General features: G+C 34.6%; 1 protein-coding gene across 7 annotated transcripts in view; it reads left to right on the top strand.

Annotated features, from left to right (window-relative positions):
- HLTF (helicase like transcription factor) overlaps positions 1-21,049 on the top strand; it is an 87,772-nt gene that overhangs the window by 18,500 nt on the left and 48,223 nt on the right. For 6 of the 7 annotated variants that reach the window (XM_036896365.2, XM_036896363.2, XM_036896364.2 and 3 more), the window contains exons 2-10: positions 3,437-3,709; positions 4,788-4,995; positions 11,930-12,096; positions 13,262-13,395; positions 13,980-14,077; positions 15,078-15,152; positions 15,318-15,509; positions 17,848-17,943; positions 20,351-20,426. In XM_036896365.2, the coding sequence (XP_036752260.1) occupies positions 3,690-3,709; positions 4,788-4,995; positions 11,930-12,096; positions 13,262-13,395; positions 13,980-14,077; positions 15,078-15,152; positions 15,318-15,509; positions 17,848-17,943; positions 20,351-20,426 (1,066 nt within the window). In that variant the 5' untranslated portion in view covers positions 3,437-3,689. The remainder of the gene's footprint in view (positions 1-3,436; positions 3,710-4,787; positions 4,996-11,929; positions 12,097-13,261; positions 13,396-13,979; positions 14,078-15,077; positions 15,153-15,317; positions 15,510-17,847; positions 17,944-20,350; positions 20,427-21,049) is intronic. The other variant, XM_057498990.1, reaches the window with a different exon arrangement.

Genomic DNA, 21,049 nt, shown 5'->3' with positions numbered 1-21,049 from the left:
TCTAAAATTAATTAAAAACAAAGTCGAAAAGCCTCATAATTTATAACAATTTAGTTTATATCTTTTATTTTGTGGCAATAAAGCAATTCATCTTCAGTATACAGAACATTTTACATGCATATACACAAAAAGAAGAATGTGAAAATCCCCTATTTCAACAAACTAAAGATTCCTGCTCTAAATATGTAAGTATAAATTCATTGAGCTATGTATGTATATGTATGTTTAGCATGTATTAGTTTCAATCACTGACTCTGCAAAGATAAAACTTTATATTTTTTTATTGAACTTAATTTTATCTAAACCTTCGGTTTGCCTAATGGGCAGTAACTTATTTTAGATACTTTCAGGTACTTTAGTCATTTTAAGATTTAAAGTCAATTAAATTCAGGTTTCAAATTCAGTCCCACCTCTCTTGCCCATTTGGGGCTTATGTTTAGGCTCTATGCATCTTCTGCAGGCACCCACTATTGATATAACTCAGGCACCAGCATCCTGCTTCTGCTTACTAGAACCACACTTCAGTGAAAGCTTCCAGCCTTCATAGGGCTGAAGACTCCCTGGGGACTGTCATAGGATTTTACAAAGCTGCCCTCGGGCAGCTTAACAGTAGGGCCCCTACCTACTAACCTTTACTCCTTGACTGCCCTGACACATTTCTGACTCTATGAGACCCTAAGATCTGCAGAATCCTGAGGGTACTCTCTGGAAAATGAGGCATAGCTTCCTTTCTTGTGGTATCTCCAGAAACTTTGCTAGGCTATCCTCCCTCCCCTTGTGGTGCTTGGCCTTGGGTGATGGCATCTATTTATTCTGTGAACTGTTCGGTGTCATTCCTGAATATTCTTCTCTTCCATTGAACTTTGTGTCTATCTCCATTAGGGTGAATTAAGAAAACAAACAAGTTCATATACAACATCATATATTAATCCAGAATCTACTAGTTATGACATAAACCTGGAAGTCTTTGAACTGAAGCCAGACTTCTAGAAATTCAGATTTTTAAATTTTTTATTTTTTGTCAAGGGCTTCAAAATTCTATTTTGTTAAGAAACTATAACTTCTTTGCAGACACTAGTGAAAATTTGAGTACAAACTAGTTATTAGAAGACACCAGGGAATGACTTATTATTAATTTTGGGGGGTTTGAGAATAGTCTTGTGGTTACAATATTCATAATTTTTAGAGAAGTTAATGAAGAAGGCATTATAGGCAGGGGGAGTTGTGAAGTGATAGGAGTGTGAGGTAGGGGACAGATTATGAAGAGCCACGTATGCCATTCTTTGATTTCGTGCTTATAGCATCAAACAGTGTGGGAGAGACATGGTTAATCTGTATAAAGGGGGGTAGGATAAGAAGTGTGTTTGTGGCTGGAGGATTTTTATTCCTTCTTGTCCTTCAGTACCCATATCCAAATCCATAAGCAAACTCTGTTGGTTCTCTAAGCTTCATCACCTCCTCATTCCAAGCCACCATCTCTTACCTGGACACAATTTTTTCCTATCAACTAACTAGTCTCTCTGCTTCTGTTGTTTTCTTTAATCCATTTTTCATAAAGCTGTGAGAGTGAATTTTTTAAAGCCTAATTCAGATTGTCATTCTCCTGCATTTAATGGCTCTCTATTGCATTTAAATAAAATGAAAACTCTAGCATAGACCATAAATTTCTATGTAATCTGGCTCTTATCTTCCTCACTATCTTCTGTGTGCCACCCTCCTTACATATCAGGCTAACACAAAAGCCACTCTATTCAAGTTCTTTTTTTCAGTTACAAATGTTCATTTTTCAGAAAATATTATCTGGTGTCATAGTTCTGATTTTAAATCACTGTAACATTTTAATCAAACTAGTAAACTGCATTTCATTTAAAAATTAAAATAAAAGATTAATTGAAAGGGTGTTCAGGTTCAACTGCTAGATCTGAGATGACAAAAATGTTGACTTTAAATAGCAAATTTTTATTTCATTCCATCTGCATTCTTTAACCATGGGACAGTCATTATTCATAGGTCTTTAGTCTTTAAAGAGTCAGGTTTAATTTATTTTCATATTTGGAATTTTATCTTTGACGCTAATGAGCATGGCTTCTTTATTAATTTTACACACAAAGTATTTTCAGTCTGGGCATTTTCAGGCTTATTTTCCAAGAACTTATTTAGAATCTGGCACACCAAAAATTAAGCTATATTGCCATTTGCCTCACAATACTTCCATACGAAAGGAAAGTAATTAAACTAATTTGAAATGCCACTATCTTCATCTTCCTCATCTGTTAGTGAAATAGTAAACTGCTGCAAATTCGATTTCTCATTCCACTGCTGGTTCATGTTTACAGATCATGATAGTTTAAGATAATGAACAAAATGCCTCTTGAAAAACTGTTTCACTGACCACCTCCCATACTCTGTTAAGAGAAGTATCAATACTGATCACATTCACAAATACATTTCCTCATTGATCGTGCAAATGTCTTTGACACTGGGAGCATGAGTCCCTCCAGAGCTACAGTTACGAGCCTTAAGTGCAATTCAAGGCCACCACTAGTTTCTTAACCTGGTACGGCTCGCTGCACCAGTTAAAAAGCGTACTAAATCAGCAAGCCTCTTCTAGGATCCCTAGGCACAGAGACCCTTCTGGCCCCTTCGGTTGCAGCCAGTCCTCTGGTCTACCGCCAAGACCCCGCCCAGCCCCCCGGCTTTCTCTGTCTCCTCACGCTCTCAGAAGCTCGCCGCGGGGCGCCTCGAAGCGCCCCCTACAGTTTTCCGAGAAAAACAAGCTTCCCGCCTGGTCGGAGAAGCCACGTGCCTGAGGGGAAGCTGGTCTCACCCACCGCTTCCAGCAATCACCAACAAAGCGGGTTGGGCTGTCATCGCATTTTTCTGCTTTCCTTTACCAGGCATGAAAATTTTCCCTTTAAAAAAAAGGAGGTGGAGGGAGGAACACCACAAATCTAAATTCCAGTTAAGCTCTTTTGAATGGTGTGCCTCAGATTAGCCAGCGAGGCTTAAAATGAATATTCTGAGGGTAACTACCCAGGGTCCACCACGGGAGATGAAGGGAAGTATCTCGCTAGTAGCCCCAGTGCTCGTAAATCACAGCTTACTCAGTATTAGATCTATTACATGTCAAGTCAGATGAGAAAATTAGAGGCCGGATGGGGTAGGGCCTGAAGAATGTGGCTGAGGCTTAGAGAGCGGGGGAAACAGCGGAAAGCAGAACCGTTTCTCTCGGTTTGAAGCAGGGAATCAAATCGCGAACACCGCGGACACAGCACTTGGGCTCCTGGGGCCGCGTGGCTTTCCCGCCCGCCGCCTGGGGGGCGGGGAAGAACCCGGATGATACTGTCCTAGCAGCCGGGACCCCCCACCTTCTTTGAATCGCTGCGCGGGGAGGAGTTGCCTTTCCTTCCGTGTACTGATTGGTTCGTCTCCGTAGGCTTCTTCCTCGTGATTGGACTTTCTCAGTGCCAGTCTCAAAGCGACACTGGGATCTCAGATTGTTGCTAGAAGGAGACAGCGTCGACGACTGACTAGGCTGGCGGCGTCCTACCTTACAGTAGTGCGCTCTTCCTCTGGCGCTGGAAGCCTGCCCTTGGCCTCTCTGCTGTGGGGCCTGGAAGGAGGAGTAGCGAGGCGGCTCGAGAACGATCCGGAGCGCCGAAGCGTTCCTCTCGTCATCCCCCAGCGCCATGTCCTGGATGTTCAAGAGGTGAAGGGGGCGGCGGGGGTGGGGTGTAGTGGGTAACCGCCTGGCGGCGTCCCCAAATGAACCTGACCTTCTCCTTGCGATTTGTGTAGCTTGTATTCGTTCTGCTCAGGGCTCACATAGCTGCAGGCGAAATAAATGCAGTCCTGGAGGGCGAGGGGAGGCTTCTCAGACGAGTCTCGCGGCAGTGCCTTGCGGAATCTGTCAGGGGCTGTGGGGGGCATGGGGCCCAAACCTCGTACTTCTTAGCCGGGATGGCATCACTGTGGTTCAGCAAGACACCCGCTAGATGTCCACTGTGCGCTAGGCATTGTGCTCGGAATAAGGGCCGTGTAAGAACCCTTGTCCCCAAATAGTTCGCAGCTTCTGTGCAGGAATAGACGTGTAAATATGTCTTTGCTGAGGAGCCGAAAGAGCTATGCGCGACGTACAGGGAAAACGAAGGGGAAATAGCTTCTTTCTATTTTTACGAGAGTAGACACTTCTGGAAGCCTCTCAGCTGACCCTACTCTTCGTTGTCCAAATTGTTTTACATGTCTGTTTCTGAAACAAAAAGGGGTTGAGGTTACCCATAAACCAATGGGAATTGGAGGCTTGAGGTCAACCTCCCATGATGGCTTGGTTTGGATACCTGAATAAAATAAGGGTTCTGTTCGAATGGATGCTAAATGTGTTGCCTGTAAAGATAAAAACAGCTTCGTATGTAATAATAGTTCTATATTTGCATTCTGCCTCAATCTCTATTTAAATTTGGCAGGTAAAATTACAGGCATCACAAACATTTCAGTTTAAATCTATGATCACTAGTAAAGAGATTTATGAATCCTTATTCGAGTTTTCATTTTGAGTACTCGTGAGTATAAGGTATTTCGAACAGGTAGGGTTCCTTGAAGCTTTCTGACATTACATCCAATCCCTACTTTAACCAGAGTAACTATTAATCTTTATATAGCATTTACCACATAAGATTTAATTGTCGAAATAAAGTGAGAAAACAGTTGACTTTCAATATAGTATGGTCTTTTGAGAAGTACTTGGTTAAATATTGTATTGTTTTTCTGTGCTTTTTTCCCCTAAATAGAGATCCTGTTTGGAAATACTTGCAGACTGTCCAATATGGAGTCCATGGAAATTTTCCACGCCTCTCATATCCAACTTTCTTTCCCCGTTTTGAATTCCAAGATATTATCCCTCCAGATGACTTCCTAACTAGTGATGAAGAGCTAGATTCAGTTTTATTCGGAACTTTGAGAGGTCATGTAGTTGGGCTACGCTATTACACAGGAGTAGTGAGTATGATATTAGATATCAAGTTAAAATATGATATGTTTATGATATTAACCTAGAAAATGAAAATTAGAAAGTGCTATGTGCAGTTAGAAGTAATTGAAATAAATCTGGGCAACAGACAACAAATACCTAATGACTAATATTCTTCTACATTTATATCATGCTTTCAATGATAGTAAAAAGAGCACTTTTTACTGTAGGACCTCATTTGATTGCTGCAGTGACTCTCCTATACCCTTTCTATAACTGAAGAACTGAAGCTCAGGAAGGTTAAATAATATGTCCAGAAAGCACAGACACTATGTTGTACACTTGCAAAATGATTTGCAAGTCAGTCAGTTGCTTTTTCCTCTTCTGCCCCTCAGCACTCTATTACACTTTAATATTTCTAATTTAAAGAATATTAATTCCTAGAAGATAAGGGAATTGTCTATTTTTTGGTCCTTTTTTCCTTTCTGTAGTAAGACTGTCTCCCAGTTTTTCTTCCTGTGTCATTTTTCTGTATCTCTATTCTTTGCATTGTGTGTGTGTGTGTGTGTGAGAGAGAGAGAGAGAGGAACAGATAAAGAATGTAGGACTTCTTCTAATCAGTAGTTGTCTTTTTTATGTTTTCGTAGTTTGCCTCTGTGTTATCTAGATGATATACCTCTAGTTTGTTTTTTGTTATGAAAAATTTCAAACGTGCATACAAGTAGAGTAGTTCAGTGTACTCCCATATCCCTATCATTTGTTTCTATTACCCTACTTCTTACAAAGTCTGGTCGTTTTTTTATTCTTCCTACTTTGGTCTCTAATTCTGGAATAGTTTTTCTAATTTTTTCCTGAAGTTTATCAAGTTTATGTATTACCTTTGGTTATTAAGTCTCACAAGTCCAGATTCAGCAGTTGAGTTATTTGCATGTTTGCTTCATCACTTTTTAGTACGAAAAATCCGAACTCTTTATCACTTTACATCCATATAATTCAGAATGTATCTCTAAAAAAAACTCAGATTTTTTTACATGTCACTTTAATACATAACAAAATTAATAATTCTTTAGTATATCTAATAACTAATCCATAATCAGCTTTCCTTATTGTTTAAAGATGTCTTTTTACAGTTCATTTTTTTCAAATCAGAAACAAAACAAAGTTTATGTATTACCTTTGGTTGTTGAGCCTCACAAGTTACCCTCCTCCCACTCCCACTAAGTTTCATGTTATTTGTTGCAAAAACTACATCTGTTTTGTGGAAAGTTCTGGGATTGTCAGTTCTTCAAGCACCCCCCCCTTTTTTTATGTTCGAGTTTCTCACATCATTTTTTAGTTGTCTGAAGCATGTTCTTCAAGAGATTCCTTGGGAAAGAAGTCCATGATGTGGATTCCATGAGTCATTCTCCTGTATTTCGGTTGTGTTGGAGTGTCTCAGATCATGTTGTCTGAAATGTGTTGTCTAGGAGAGTTCTTAGGAAGGAACAATATTTCCTGACTGCTTGTATGTTTGTAATGTGATGTTTGTACTTGAAGGGCAGTTCAGCTCTTATAAAATCCTTGACCCATATTTTCTTTCCATGACATCTTGAAGTTGGATAAAATATTGCTGGTGAGAATCTGATGCCAAAACGATTTCTCCCCCACATAAATGAATTGGAACTTTTTTGCCTGGGTAACTAAAAGATATTTTTCTTGTAAGTCAAATAGTTTTATTAGGGTGTGTCTTAGTGTTGACTGTTCTGTAAGTTCATTTTCTTTTTCAGAAAATTTTCTTCAATTATAGTTTTAAATGTTTGTTTTGTTGCAAAGCTTTTTTTTTTCTTTTTCAGTGTCTCTATTCTACTGTCTATATATTAGATCTGCATATATTTATGCCATATATATATATATATATGCCTACTACTTTCTCTCAAATCCTTTAAAAAAATTTTTTTTTTTACTTTAACATTTTCATCATTTGTTTCCCTTACCCTACTTCTTACAAAGTCTGATCGTTTTTGTATTCTTCCTACTTCCGTCTCTAATTCTGGAATAGTTTTTCTAATTTTTTCCTGATATTTATCAATTTTTTTATCCATCAGTTCTCTAGATATCATACTTACCTTGGAGCTTTCCTTTTTCTGATGTGTGCTATTTTTTCAAAACTTATGTTGTTTCCTAGATTATTTTAAGCCATTGTGAAATATTAGATGGTTGTTAATGATCTTAGGACTATTTGACTATTTGCTGATCTTAGAATAATTTCTATGACTCTGGTAAGCTAATAAAAGTGGTGCGCTGATTAAAATTAATCATCTCTTAGCATTTTTTCATTTTTCAAAATGTGTTATACCTTCCTTAGGTTCTTTTATTTTTAGATTCTTTATTTGAACACCTAATTTTAATCTATTCAGTAATAAAAGTTCTTAATCTTGTGAATTTTCTTCAAAGTACTGAATTGGCTGCATCTCCTAAATTTTGTTGTATAATGAAGTAGATTATTTTCTAGTCTAAAAATAGTTATAATTAGTTCTAATTCTGTCTTGTTGTTGTCTTGATCTTCCTGCTTTTTTCTGTGTCCTTTTTTGTCTTGCTGCTTGGACCATGTTTTTATTTTTATAGTCTCCAACATTTTGGCCTGTATGTATTGTTCTAAATTTTATTAGTAATTAGCTGTCATCTGTAGTGAATGACAGTTATCTAATTAACTTGTTTTAGATGAAATGCTCAAAAAATGTTAGTTTTTTGCCCTACTTTTTTTGGGTTACATACTTTCTTGTATTTGCATGATCTGTTTTAAAGAAGATCATGCTATAGCAGTGGTAGAGGGTAGGTGGGCTAAGAGAGAACAGGGGTATGTTTCATAGAATATCTCCAAAGTGCTAGAGAGGAATATCCATCTGATAATGTGATTGGTCAGGCTATAGTCCCTTGAGTCAGTAGATGGATGTTGGGAGATGTTTCAAGCAACTTTCCTATGTTTTTTTCAGGTAGTTGAAAATAATAGGATAAAATATGCCATTCTAAAGTGCACAGTTGAATGGTTTTTAGATATTTACAGGTTTGTGCAACCATCCCCACTGTCTAGTTCCAGAACATTATCATCACTCCAGAACGAATGATATCTCATTGTGGTTTTAATTTGCATTTCCCTGATTAGTGATGTGGAGCATCTTTTCATATGCCTGTTGGCCATCTGAATTTCTTCTTTGGAGAACTGTCTGTTCAGCTCCTCTGCCCATTTTTTAATTGGATTGTTCGCATTTTGTTTGTTGAGGTGTGTAAGCTCTTTATATGTTTTGGATGTCAACCCTTTAGCAGATCTGTGATTTATGAATATATTCTCCTATACTGTAGGATGTCTTTTTGTTCTCTTGATGGTGTCCTTTGCTGTACAGAAGCTTTTCAGCTTGATATAGTCCCACTTGTTCATTTTTGCTTTTGTTTCCCTTTCCTGGGGAGATATGTTCATGAAGAAGTCATTCATGTTTATGTCCAAGAGATTTTTGCCTATGTTTTTTCCTAAGAGTTTTATGGTTTCATGGCTTACATTCAGGTCTTTGATCCATTTCGAATTTACTTTTGTGTATGGGGTTAGACAGTGATCCAGTTTCATTCTCTTACATGTAGCTGTCCAGTTTTGCCAACACCAGCTGTTGAAGAGGCTGTCATTTCCCCATTGTATGTCCATGGCTCCTTTATCGTGTATTAATTGACCATATATGTTTGGGTTAATGTTTGGGGACTATTCTGTTCCACTGGTCTGTGGCTCCCTCTTGTGCCCGTACCAAATTGTCTTGATTAATGTGGCTTTGTAGTAGAGCTTGAAGTTGGGGAGCAAGATCCCTCCCACTTTATTCTTCCTTCTCAGGATTGCTTTGGCTATTCGGGGTCTTTTGTGGTTCCATATGAATTTTAGAACTATTTGTTCCAGTCTGTTGAAGAATGCTGTTGGTAATTTGATAGGGATTGCATTAAATCTGTAGATTGCTTTGGGCAGGATGGCCATTCTGACAATATTAATTCTTCCTAGCCAAGAGCATGGGATGAGTTTCCATTTGTTAGGGTCCTCTTTAATTTCTCTTAAGAATGTCTTGTAGTTTTCAGGGTATAGGTCTTTCACTTCTTTGGTTAGGTTTATTCCTAGGTATTTTATTCTTTTTGATGTAATTGTGAATGGAATTGTTTTCCTGGTTTCTCTTTCTATTAGTTCATTGTTAGTGTATAGGAAAGCCTCAGATTTCTGTGTATTAATATTGTATCCTGCAACTTTTCTGTATTAAATAGATATTTTTATTGTACCAGTTTAATTCTCTGGTTGTTTATTTTTTAATATGTTTTAAGTTTTCTTAAGTTTCTCTGGGAAATTATAATTAATGTGTTAATTTCATAAGAATCTATAGTTTGGATTATTACCAACTTAATTTTAGTAGTGTACAGAAACTTTGTAGATAGCTCCATTCCCCTCTTCCCCACCCTTTTGTACTATCATCATATAAATTACATCTTTATATACATTGTATGCTAAACATAGATTTATATTGATTGTTTTATGTCCATTTCAATAGGAGAAGTTACAACCAAAAAAATTTAGCTTTTATATTTACTTAAGTACTTTCCTTTACCTTTGGTTTATTTCTGCATGTAGATTCAAGTTATTGTCTAGTGTCCTTTGATTTCAGCCTGAAGGTCTTCCTTTAATATTTCTTGTGGGGCAGATCTGCTAGTGGTTGGATTCTCTCAGTTTTTGTTTATCTGGGAATGCCTTAATTTCTCATTCAGCTTTGAAGGACAGTTTTATCAGATACAGAATTAGTTGAGTTTTTCTCTTTTAGCACTTTATAAGCCATCTCACCCTTCTGCCCTCTATGGTTTCGGATGAAAAATTATATGTTAATCCCCTGTATGTAATGAGTTGCTTGCCTCTTGCTGCACTCAAAATTTTTTCCACAGCATGATTATTATGTGTCCAGGTTTGGGTCTCAATTTACTTGGAGCTTGTTGAGCTTCTTAGATTTGTAGATTAATGTTTTTCATCAAATTTGGGGAGTTTTCACTTATTATTTCTTGGAATATTCTTTCTACCCCTTTTTCTCCTTCTCTTCTGAGACTCTGTATGTAATGGTACATGTCTCTGAGGCCTGTTCCTATTTCTTCATTCTTTTTCTTTCTGTTCTTCAGACTCTAATCTCAGTTGACCTGTATTAAACTTTGTTGATTCCTCTTTGTTATACCTGCTGTTGAGCCTTTCCAGTGATTTTTTTTACTTAAGTTACTGACTTTTTGATTCCAGAATTTCTATTTGGTGAGATAAAGTTTTCATGCTTTCTTTTATTTCTTTAGACATGGTTTGTTTTAGGTTTTTGGACATATTTAAACTGAAATTTTTCTAAAGGGTCAGACATCTGTGCTTCTTTAGGGACAGTGGGTTCTTTCCCCTCCTCAGGGTCGTTGTTGCTGATTTTGGTAATTGTATGTTTTTAGTAGCTTTTCTGAGTTAACCCTGTAAATGCTATTCTTTATTGTATTTGGCCACTGGTGTCTGTACTTGGTTAGCTTAGTGGTCACCAAATAACTGTACTGGAACCAGTAAATTTCTGTCTTCACTGAGAGGAGCTGTGTGCGTTTGGGGCACTCCTGACACTCAGCGAGGCAGTTGCCTTCACTTCCTGTTTGTTCAGAGGCTCAAGTTCAGTTCCGAGAGTTTAAGGTCTTTTCAGGTCTTTCCCTGAGCATGAGCACATCCTAGACATGCATACAGCCTTATGCTTGTATATAGCATTCTGCATTTCCAGAAATATGTTGGAGCTTTTCAAAGCCCCTATGGTACCCTACTCCTCAGCTTTTCCTTTTAAGTCTTTTTGTTATGTGTCTTTCGCACCAGCTTATCCACTGCCTGTAAAATTGTTTTTGACAAACACCCATCTAAGGAAGGTTTTTTGTATTAGGTGAGCTCAGAGGTTAAATATAAACAGTTCTGCAAGTTGGGAGTCTTCTAGGGAACCATTATACGGATCAGATAATGACAATTCTTTGGAAATGAATCTTGGAAAGATTCTGCTTGGTTGTGTGTTTCTGCTCTGGTAACTGCTAGGCTACACCAAGAATCCCAGCAGGTTGTTATTTTTAAAGGCTATCATATAGCTGAGAGCCGGAGATGGGACTAAAGCACTGATACTCAGTGATTTTTCTTGAATTAACACTCCCTATGTTTCTGTAATCCTTTGGTTAGTTTCTGGAATTGTGAAAAAATGGATTCTGATAATTTTTGTCAATTTTTTTTTGCTTTTATGGAGAAGAGAATATTTGGAAATCCTTATCCTTCCATTTTTAATGGTGTTGCCCTCAGGCGAATTTTAAATCAGGTGGAATCAGAATAGTATGAGTTGAATGAAGACTGGATATATTTTCTTGTTACAGTCCCATTCTGATTTAATAATGCCTTTTCCCCCTTTTAGAGTCTAGAGAATTCAACTAGGAACTAGTCTGCCTGCATTCAAATCCTAGCTTTGATAACTTACTAGATTTATAACTGTAGGCAAATTATTTAACTTTTATATGTTTAGTTGTCTTCACCTGTAAAATGGGGATAATGATAGTACCTACCAATGGGGTTTATGAGAATTTACAAAATCAGCTTAGAACAATGTCTGGCATGTAGTTATTCAGTAAAAATCACTTGTTTTCAGAAGTTACAATGTTGAAAATTTTAGTGTGAATCTGTTACTTAGTTTGTATTTTTTCAGATATCAAGGATTTGCTAACTTCTCAAGTCAATGTAAATTTTTTAAATGCTATAAAAGAATCATTGTAAAATAAATCCTTTAATCTGTAGAAGTCTGAATCCCCGAAAATATACAATTTTTATATGCAGTGTTATTTAGTAAGCATTAAATAGTAAAGGGAAATCCTAGGTAAAGAGTAGTGAAGAAAACTGCTATTGTATGTTTATTTATAATATTATCTGTTCATTTTTATTAGGTTAATAATAATGAAATGGTTGCATTACAACGAGAGCCCAATAACTCCTATGATAAGAATGCAATTAAAGTAAACAATGTGAATGGAAATCAGGTTGGCCACTTAAAGAAGGATCTTGCAGCTGCTTTGGCCTATATCATGGACAACAAATTGGCACAAATTGAAGGGTAATGTACTTTCAGAGTTTAGTTTTAATAATTGTAAGTTGTCATGATCTTTGAACTTGTTAAAAGAGCTTATATAGTTGCTCTGACAGCTTTTACCACTGTATCATTAGTATGTATTCAATAAATTTTAATTCTCCTTCCATTTGCCTTGACTACTCTAGCCATCAAACAGCTTCACTTTTCCATTGAATTATTATCATGGAGAAAAACAGACTTTGGTTCAAATATTAGGAAGTTCATTTCATCTCTTAAGGCCTATTAGTGCATAGATTTGGCAGTTTGGAAGTATTTGGTTTAAATCAGAGGTTGTAAATTAGTAGCCTGTGATCAGATGTAGATGAATTTCATTTTGCTCACACAGTGTTTAAAATGTTTTTCACTTTTTTCCAATATTCTAGTATGTAGATATTCTACATTTTATATGTGTAAATTTTTTTCCCTGAATATAAAATTATTTATCAAGATTTTTCTTGACAAATGGAAGATCTGGTAATACTGGACCCTCATTTCCACATGATGTCAGTTGACTGAAACTGAGTAACAGCTGTTCCTTTACCAGGGCATACATTCTCCCAGTTCTACAACCTTTTCCTCTTTTTAGACTCCCAGCTTCCTTAGTGCTATTACTCTCTTTTAGACATTTGTGTTTGTGATCTCAATTAAAGTATTGAAAGTAAAAGCGGTTTTGGAAGTTGCATCTTCAGCAGTGTTTTCTCCTTTCTTAGTCAAATTTTCCAGATCCTGAAAATAAACTTTTAGTGAGTCTTGGGTCAGAAATAGTTCTTACAAATCATTTCCTGTTCTCTCAGAATGGGTTGCTACCCTTGGTGGTTCTGTTAGTGAAACCTCTACCCTCTCAAACTTACTATTTTATCTATCTTACAATCTTGGTTGTAGGGTGTCCTTGTATTTAAACACTGCTTTACCCCATCTTCTCAGTTTCTTCTGGCATTCTGTTTCTAATAAATACCCTTTCCTTCTGATTGTTGTTGATCCTATTTCCTGTCCATTTTCTGTCTTTCTGGTCTGCCCAGTTAGTTCCTCCCTACCTTAGTTTTATGCAAAATTTGATTGTAACTCTTAGAATATTTAAAAGTCAGGCTTTTAATGGGAGTGAAAAATAACACTTCTGATTTCCTACTTTTTTCCTTCTTACATATGATAGGGTAGTTCCTTTTGGTGCAAACAATGCTTTTACCATGCCTCTGCATATGACTTTTTGGGGAAAAGAAGAAAATCGAAAAGCAGTTTTAGATCAGTTGAAGAAACATGGATTTAAATTGGGTCCTGCACTAAAAAGTAAGCTTATGGTTTAAACTGTTATTTTAGTATTGTACAATGAAGGAATTGTGTAAGATTTATTCTCTTAAGTAATACTTTTGAGTTTGGTTGGCTAAACTACTTTTGTGCTGAAGGCTCCAAGTTGTAACTTTTTTTAGGAGTCTTTTAAGGAGATCCCTGAAATTTTTTTCTCTTTATTTTGAAATAACTATAGAGTCATAGGAGGGAATATGTGTGCGCATGTGTGCACATGCCACATGCGTGCACACATACACACAAATACACAAGGATTTTCTTCCCTAATTTTGTCCAATAATAATAATGCCTAGAAGTCCCTGATTTTAAACACTCTTTTATTATAGACAAAGAATCTCCCTGTAGGGAATGAAAAGTGTGATTTGTTTGGTGAGCTTTTGTTCAAACAACATGGGATTATTTTAATAATTTGTTTTTTGAATGACTTAGGAATTAGCTTTTAGAGAAACTTTTGAATATATTAAGGGAATCTTTAATGCAGCTTATTACACAAGTTTTAAAAGCTACTTATTAAAAGATAATTTATTTCATTTGGTGATTTTATTCTTTCTATTTGTAAACTTTAGCTCTAGGATTTGGTTTGGAAAGTGGTTGGGGCTCTGGAAGAGCTGGACCAAGCTATAGTATGCCAGTTCCTGCTGCAGTACAGATGACAACTGAACAGGTGTGCTTCTCTTTTATTTTATAAATAAAAGTAATATTTAAATGTTGAAAATTTATGTTTAAAAGAATTTAGTATGTATCTGATATTAGTGGTCTTTAGATATATTGTTATGAAACGTAGAATAAACAGCAAATTGTATTGCAAACAAAAGGAAAGCAGTGATTAGGAATATAGACTATGTGCATACATTTCATACATACATTAAAATATACCCATTGCTGTTTGTACATGGGATGTTTTAGTATGTCTTGATGTTTTTGTATATGAAATTTTTCAAATGTCCAAATACTAATTTAAAAAAAAATTGAAGCTTAAAACTTCGTTCAGTAAAATTGCAAATGCAGTGCTAAAAAAATAAATTCCAAATCTTTGGCATTAGTCTAGTTTTTACTTGTCTGATTTGTAATTCAAGATACTGTTATTCTGAGTTAGTTTGAAAAAATTAGGATATAAAATACATAAAATAATGCAGATCAGTCTACAAATTACATATAAACTTTCTTGTCTCTCTTCAATGTTAGCCTTTTTAGATCCTAATTATAGTTACTATATTTTATCTGCTCATTATTAGAAGGGTTTGAGCCTCTGTCTGATGGCCAAATCCCCAGTGACCTCTCCTGACTTTTTAGATTTTGTTTGATCTCTTCTGGGCTACTCCTGTGTATTCATGTGTTAATTTACATAAGTAATTACAACACATATATGTTGCTATAAAACTATGTAAAGTTATATGTAGGTTTATTTGTGATAGAGCTGTGACTGAAACCCAGGACTTAACAAATCTCTATTCTGTATACTTTTAACTGTAACACAGTTACCACTTACATCTAAAGAACCAATTTATTCTTCCTTCGATGAGCAGTGTAGCCTATCAAAAAGCTGATTTCATTGATATGCCTTTTGATAGTTGATTCTTATAGTTAATTACATGATTTGAAATCTTGGAACTAAGTGTAATTATTATTTTAATCGGTTTGTTTCTTGTCGCTATTTATTATAGCTTAAAACAGAATTTGACAAGCTGTTCGAAGATTTAAAAGAAGATGATAAAACTCATGAAATGGAGCCAGCTGAGGTACTGAGCCAGTATTTTTTATTTAAAACTATTTGGGATTTTTAAATATGCTATTAATCTATAAATTTTTTTTATCATAAGATCAACCTCTCTAGATCTCTGTGTGGAGAAAAAAGAAAAGGCCTAATTGTATTTCTACTTAATGACGTAACCTTTTATTTATAGGCTATTGAAACACCATTGCTTCCACATCAAAAACAAGCTCTGGCTTGGATGGTATCACGGGAAAACAGTAAAGAACTTCCACCATTTTGGGAACAGCGAAGTGACTTATACTATAATACAATAACAAATTTTTCTGAGAAGGACCGACCAGAAAATGTCCATGGAGGAATCTTAGCTGATGATATGGGTTTGGTAATTATTTTTTTTCTCAAGTTAATAAGTTTTGTTTTGAAATTATGATTTGATAGAAAGTAATTTTGAAGTAGATAGAAGAATATGTTGGTGCGAGTTTGGGACTAAGTTTTACTTTCACGTATGGAACAGTTTTTCCCATAATTTTCACTTAATGCTAAGTTTTTTTGTTTTTTTGTTTTTTTTGGGTTTGGCTAAGGTACAGTTAAAATAATCAGTGGTAATGATAAGGACATGTTTCTCAATTTTCTTTTGAAATTCAAGGTAGCTTATCCTACGTGGGTTTTCTTAAAAAAGGAAAGACAACAATGTTATGTGAAATTGTATTCTGTTGCAAGTATTGGGATATGCAGAGTATGAAATAAGTACTTAAGATTTATTTCACCAGCAGTTTTTATACTTTTTTACCTCAGTAACCCTTAACACTCTTAAAAATTATTGAGGATACCAAAGAGCTTTTTTATGTGTGTGCATTATATCCATTAATACCTATAGTAATAGACATTAAAACAAAATTTTTAAATTAACAATCACGTTTAAAATAATGGTTACTAAACTCATTATTTGTTAACATAAATAGCATATTTTTAAATGAAAAGGACTATTCCAAAACAAAAGCCATTTTCTTTCATATTTTTGCAAATCTCTTCTAAATGTCTGCCAAATGACAGCTAAATTTTCATATCTGCTCTTTCATTTAGTCTGTTATGATACAGTGTTTTGATTGAAGTACATAGAGAACATTAGTCCTTACATAGATACATAGTTGTAAAAGGGAGGAATATTTTAATAGCCTTTCTAGATAGCTGTAGGTACTCTTCTTTGATATAACAACAAATTTAAGCAAATATTATTTTATTAAAGGTTAATAGTTAGAAGGTAGAACTTAAAAATCCTATCAGTGAACTTTTTATACTCTTCCGTTAAAATCCATTAGTATAGCTTGCACACTAATATTTTTTTTTACCCATGCATGACATTGTAACATCAGGCATTGTTTGTTTGGAAAATATTGGTTTCATTGAGTTACACAGGTCTGCCAAATGTTGATGCATTTCATTATATACTATCAAAAGTTTATATTCATTGGTATTACTGCTGATCAAACTAGAAAGCCATTTACATTTTGAGAAGCACTATGCTCATAATGTTGGATACATGTCTTCCAACATTCTAATTTTTCTTTGAAAGCTCAAGTTTATCAATAACAAATACTATCATTTTACTTGAGGATAGTCTCATTTTGTTTACTATTCAAGAAAATGTCTGCCCTTCAGTCATGAATACCTAGTTGTCATTCATTCAAGTAAAAATGATGATATATGGAAAAAAGTGAAACTTCATGGTGCACATCCATTCTTGTTATGCAGAATGTTAAAACTTTGTGTCTTAGAGTCAGGATTTAATGCAATTAATGTGTACTGCTTCATAAAGAACATTCTTAAAGTGAAACTGACCTTCTTTTTTTTTTTTTTTTTTTTTTTTTTTACATTGGGTACATGGTGGTTAAGAATATGATGACCACTAGTTTAATGAATTGCCAACTGCTTTGTTTCATAATCAGGCAATAGCAGTTTTACCCACTGGTGCCTTTTGTGGCATTATTTCAGATGTCAACATATATTAGATCTTAGTAGCTAGTAAAATAATTTTGACTGCACATATTTCTGAAAGGGATTCTTGAAAGGGTCCTGGGAATACCTAGAGCCTGTGGACCACACTTTGAAAACTGCTGCCTTACACTGCTTTATAATTGCTAGAGATTTATTTCTGTGTTGCTGATTATAAATTCAGCTATGGAAAATTTAAGACAAATCACAGGAAAATAGGTCCTTTATGCTTTACTGGTAAATGTTAGCTTTTATATCTCAGAATTATCTTGAAATGAGATTTAATAAAATGATACATCTCGTGTGTACTGGAGTTACTAATCATCTTAAATTAACTCTGATTATGTGGCAAGCAAATAATTGTAGTATCATGATAAAGTTATTAGTTCAGGGTTAAATGTAAACTTATAATAGCAGTCATTCAATAGAATGATATTTCTCAGAGATGCTTATAGTATTTGATAAGAGTAAACCATTTAATAATTCCTAGTAGTGTAGTAGTGCAGTATGGGAACGTGTTTCCTAACTTAATGAAATAGTTTCCACTTAAGTGTATATTATTTAATCATTACATTTCTGTGGCCTTGACTTATAATTAAATGTAATAATCATCACACTTTTGTGGCCTTTTGATATTTGTTTACTTAATTTTAAAATTGGTTTTGGAATGTTCTCTGTTTGGCTGGGTTTCAGAATCTGACTGTTTGTCTTTTTAAAACATTTCAAAGGGCAAAACTTTGACAGCCATTGCAGTAATTCTTACCAACTTCCATGATGGGAAACCTCTTCCTGTTGAAAGAATTAAAAAAAATCAACTTAAGAAGGTAAAGTATTATTAAGTGTGTTTTCTTTGAAATCTCTGGTTTATTGTAAAACCTTATTAATTTTGTCATTAAAAAACAGTTGCCAAAATAATTGATAATATCCATTGCTTTGAGACTTGATAAATGAATTTCCTATCTTGTATTGCTTCTGAGTGGAAGCTAGTACCACATTGTTGAGGGCAGTTTGATAGTATGTATCCAGAGCCTAACACTGTTTAAAATCATTGACTCAATAATTCCATTTTCAAAGAAACTATGTAAAGAAGTTATCAGAAATTATTTTTTCCAAAGATAAAAGTACACATTTTTTTCCCTCAGCGTTATTTTAAAGCCAGGTACACATCTGTGTAGAATTTAAGTCCTTTTTTTAGAAATGTGTATTTATGTATATCTACGTGTGGTCACACACACTGTATGTGTGAAAGTTAATAGTGACAATTATGGCCTAGTGATGAGAATATGGGTGACTTTTCTTGGTATTTAATTTATATATATACTTAGCATACATATGTATTATATATATACTTACATTCAATTTCTAAGAATTAAATAGTTTTATGGGAAAAATAAATGTTGCTACAATGAAACAATTTTTTTTTCATTCTCAGCTGAAAATACAAAGAAGGAAAGAAGGGGAAGGTGTGGGCCAAAAAATACCTCTTTTTTGGTTTTACTGCTATTCTTGTAATTTTTTAATTCTTGGGAGTTTTCAGAGGCTGCACATCAGTTCTTGCCATAGCTTACTGAGATTGTGTTACAGATTTCTGTTTTTAGTTGCATTTCTTTCTTTTACTTTTTTTGGGAGTTTAACCCTGATAATAATGTCTGAGATTCAGTTCCCTACCCTGAATAGGCCAATGCTTTATGTCCTGTTCCTCTATGTTTGGTTATTAGAACTGAAGTAAGTCTAGTACAGCTTTAGTGTCAGTTATCAATTAAAAAATTATCTATTACTAATAAGGCTTTTCCTTTTCTCCCACAATATCAGCCACACATTTAAGGTTGTGTAGTAGGAAGGTTTTAGGATATTTAGTTTGCTCCATCAGTTAAAATTGAGACTGAAAATGTAATTTCCAGCAAAGATTTATTGCAACAAAAATTACATCATTTAAAATAGATTTAGATATTTCAGGCTTACAGAGTGAAATGTCATCGACTTAAATTCCATTATATTGGAGTATGGTATGATTTAATAGGTTGTACTTTGTAGAAAATTTATCTTTTAAATTCTATGAAGAAAAAGCTTGCTGAGCAAAATCATTTAATATACAAAGAATAATGTAAAAGATATTTTTCATTTGTAGATAAAATTTTAGATTATTTTTGTGTACTGTTTAAGTGGTTATGATAATTATTGACAGACTAGGTAGAATGATGAAAAGCATTTCTAACAGTTTCTTGGAACCAATGCTTTAAAAAGTTAACTAAGTCTTACAGATCTCTAAAAATGTTGCATTTTGGATTTTTAATTAGACTCATACCATTAAAAGGGAGTGGGTTGTCTTTTCAACCACATTTTTAGTAAGACTTAATTCCGGTAGATTTTTATAAGATATTTAAGATTCCATTTTCTTGTAGCTAAAATCAGATATCCTAGTTTTAGCCCTAATTTTCAGCAGAAGTTACTTTACTCCTGCCCACCCATCCCAATCTCCACTCTGAGGTTTTGGTTTACAATCTGGTATCATTACCTACCTTTTTTAAACTGGAAGAATTAATTTAATTCACCCAATTTCATTTGTTATTTCTACCTACAGATCAAGTCAAGACTTAAAAATGATTGGAGGAACCCTGTCCTATTAGACTCAGTTAAAAATATTTTCACAAAGGAGTATGAAATTTTACTTTCATAGAAGTTTTTATACTCCTATTATACATTGATGCATTTTGACACAACGGGTATACATGAAAGGAAAAGAAAAAAGACAGGGTTGGCAGGAAAATCCCCAATTGAGTAAGAGAGGAGGCACTCTGGGACCTGTAATACTGTATCTCCTCACTCTGGGAAATCCAGAAAACATGGGTGGCAATGGCAGTCTCTAAAGATCTATTATTGACTGAGTAGGGTTGGCTTGAAAGTTTGTAGTCTGAGAATTCCTTTAATTCTAAAGTAAACCCCAGTTTGTGAGTGTTTCTCACGGTAACTAATGTGCCATTTTTAGTTGAATTTTGCTTTTTGTACTACTTTTGAAAAGGTGAAAACCAGCTGTATTTCTTTTTTGAGGTTACGGTGAAAAAATTTTAATCAATTTGTGTATTCTTCATTTAATCTACTTCCCCCATCGCTCCAGAATGGGGTAGCAATTTACTCTTTATTATGTAAAGTAAAGCAGTTAAAATAGGATGCATTTTGAGTTTAGTTAAAACTGACAGTAGTACTATCTAAGAAATATGCCTTTTCATTCAGGAATGTAATGTTAATGATCAATCTATGAAGCTTGGAGGAAACAATACCAGTGAAAAGGCAGATGGACTAATCAAAGGTTAGTCAATTTTAATTGTCACCATGACCCCATATTTGATTTGGATTTCTCCAATTTAATGATGTTATTCAATCTCTGGTTTTGTACTGCAAAAAATTTCACATCACTTTTTCTAAAGAATCTCATGAGGACTAGTCAGGAAAAATTTAATCAATATGGTGATTATGGAATTGGGTAGTACACAAGTCAGAGAAGCATTTTTGGTAGGAAAAAAAAATCGCATGAAAAGGCATTTAAAAGAAAACGAAACATGGAATATATTTTGCTCTGGACTTCATAATAGTTTATGGCATTTATAACATAATGTGCCTGGATAACAAAATAAGGATAGAAAGATAAGTTAGAGCCAAATTCTGAAGTCTGAAGAGAAATGTGAAGGGATGTCTGAATTTAGCAGTTAGTGACTTTGACAAAATTACTTTCTGAAGATTGGTTAGAACAAAGGAAGACTGAAAATATTTTAAGGTAAGAATACTAGATGAAGAACTAGAAATAATAACTGCCATTTGCATTTATCTAAGTTTGAAATGGGAGAGAGAAATAAAAAAATAGTTGGAGAGGAAGCAGAATTTTTTGTTTTGTTTTTAGGAAATTTATGGATAGAAAGAGATTTTGGATACAAT

The sequence above is a fragment of the Manis pentadactyla genome, chromosome 1, assembly GCF_030020395.1.
Source record: "Manis pentadactyla isolate mManPen7 chromosome 1, mManPen7.hap1, whole genome shotgun sequence".
Lineage (NCBI taxonomy): Eukaryota > Metazoa > Chordata > Mammalia > Pholidota > Manidae > Manis > Manis pentadactyla.
This window is presented reverse-complemented; position numbering and strand designations above follow the sequence as displayed.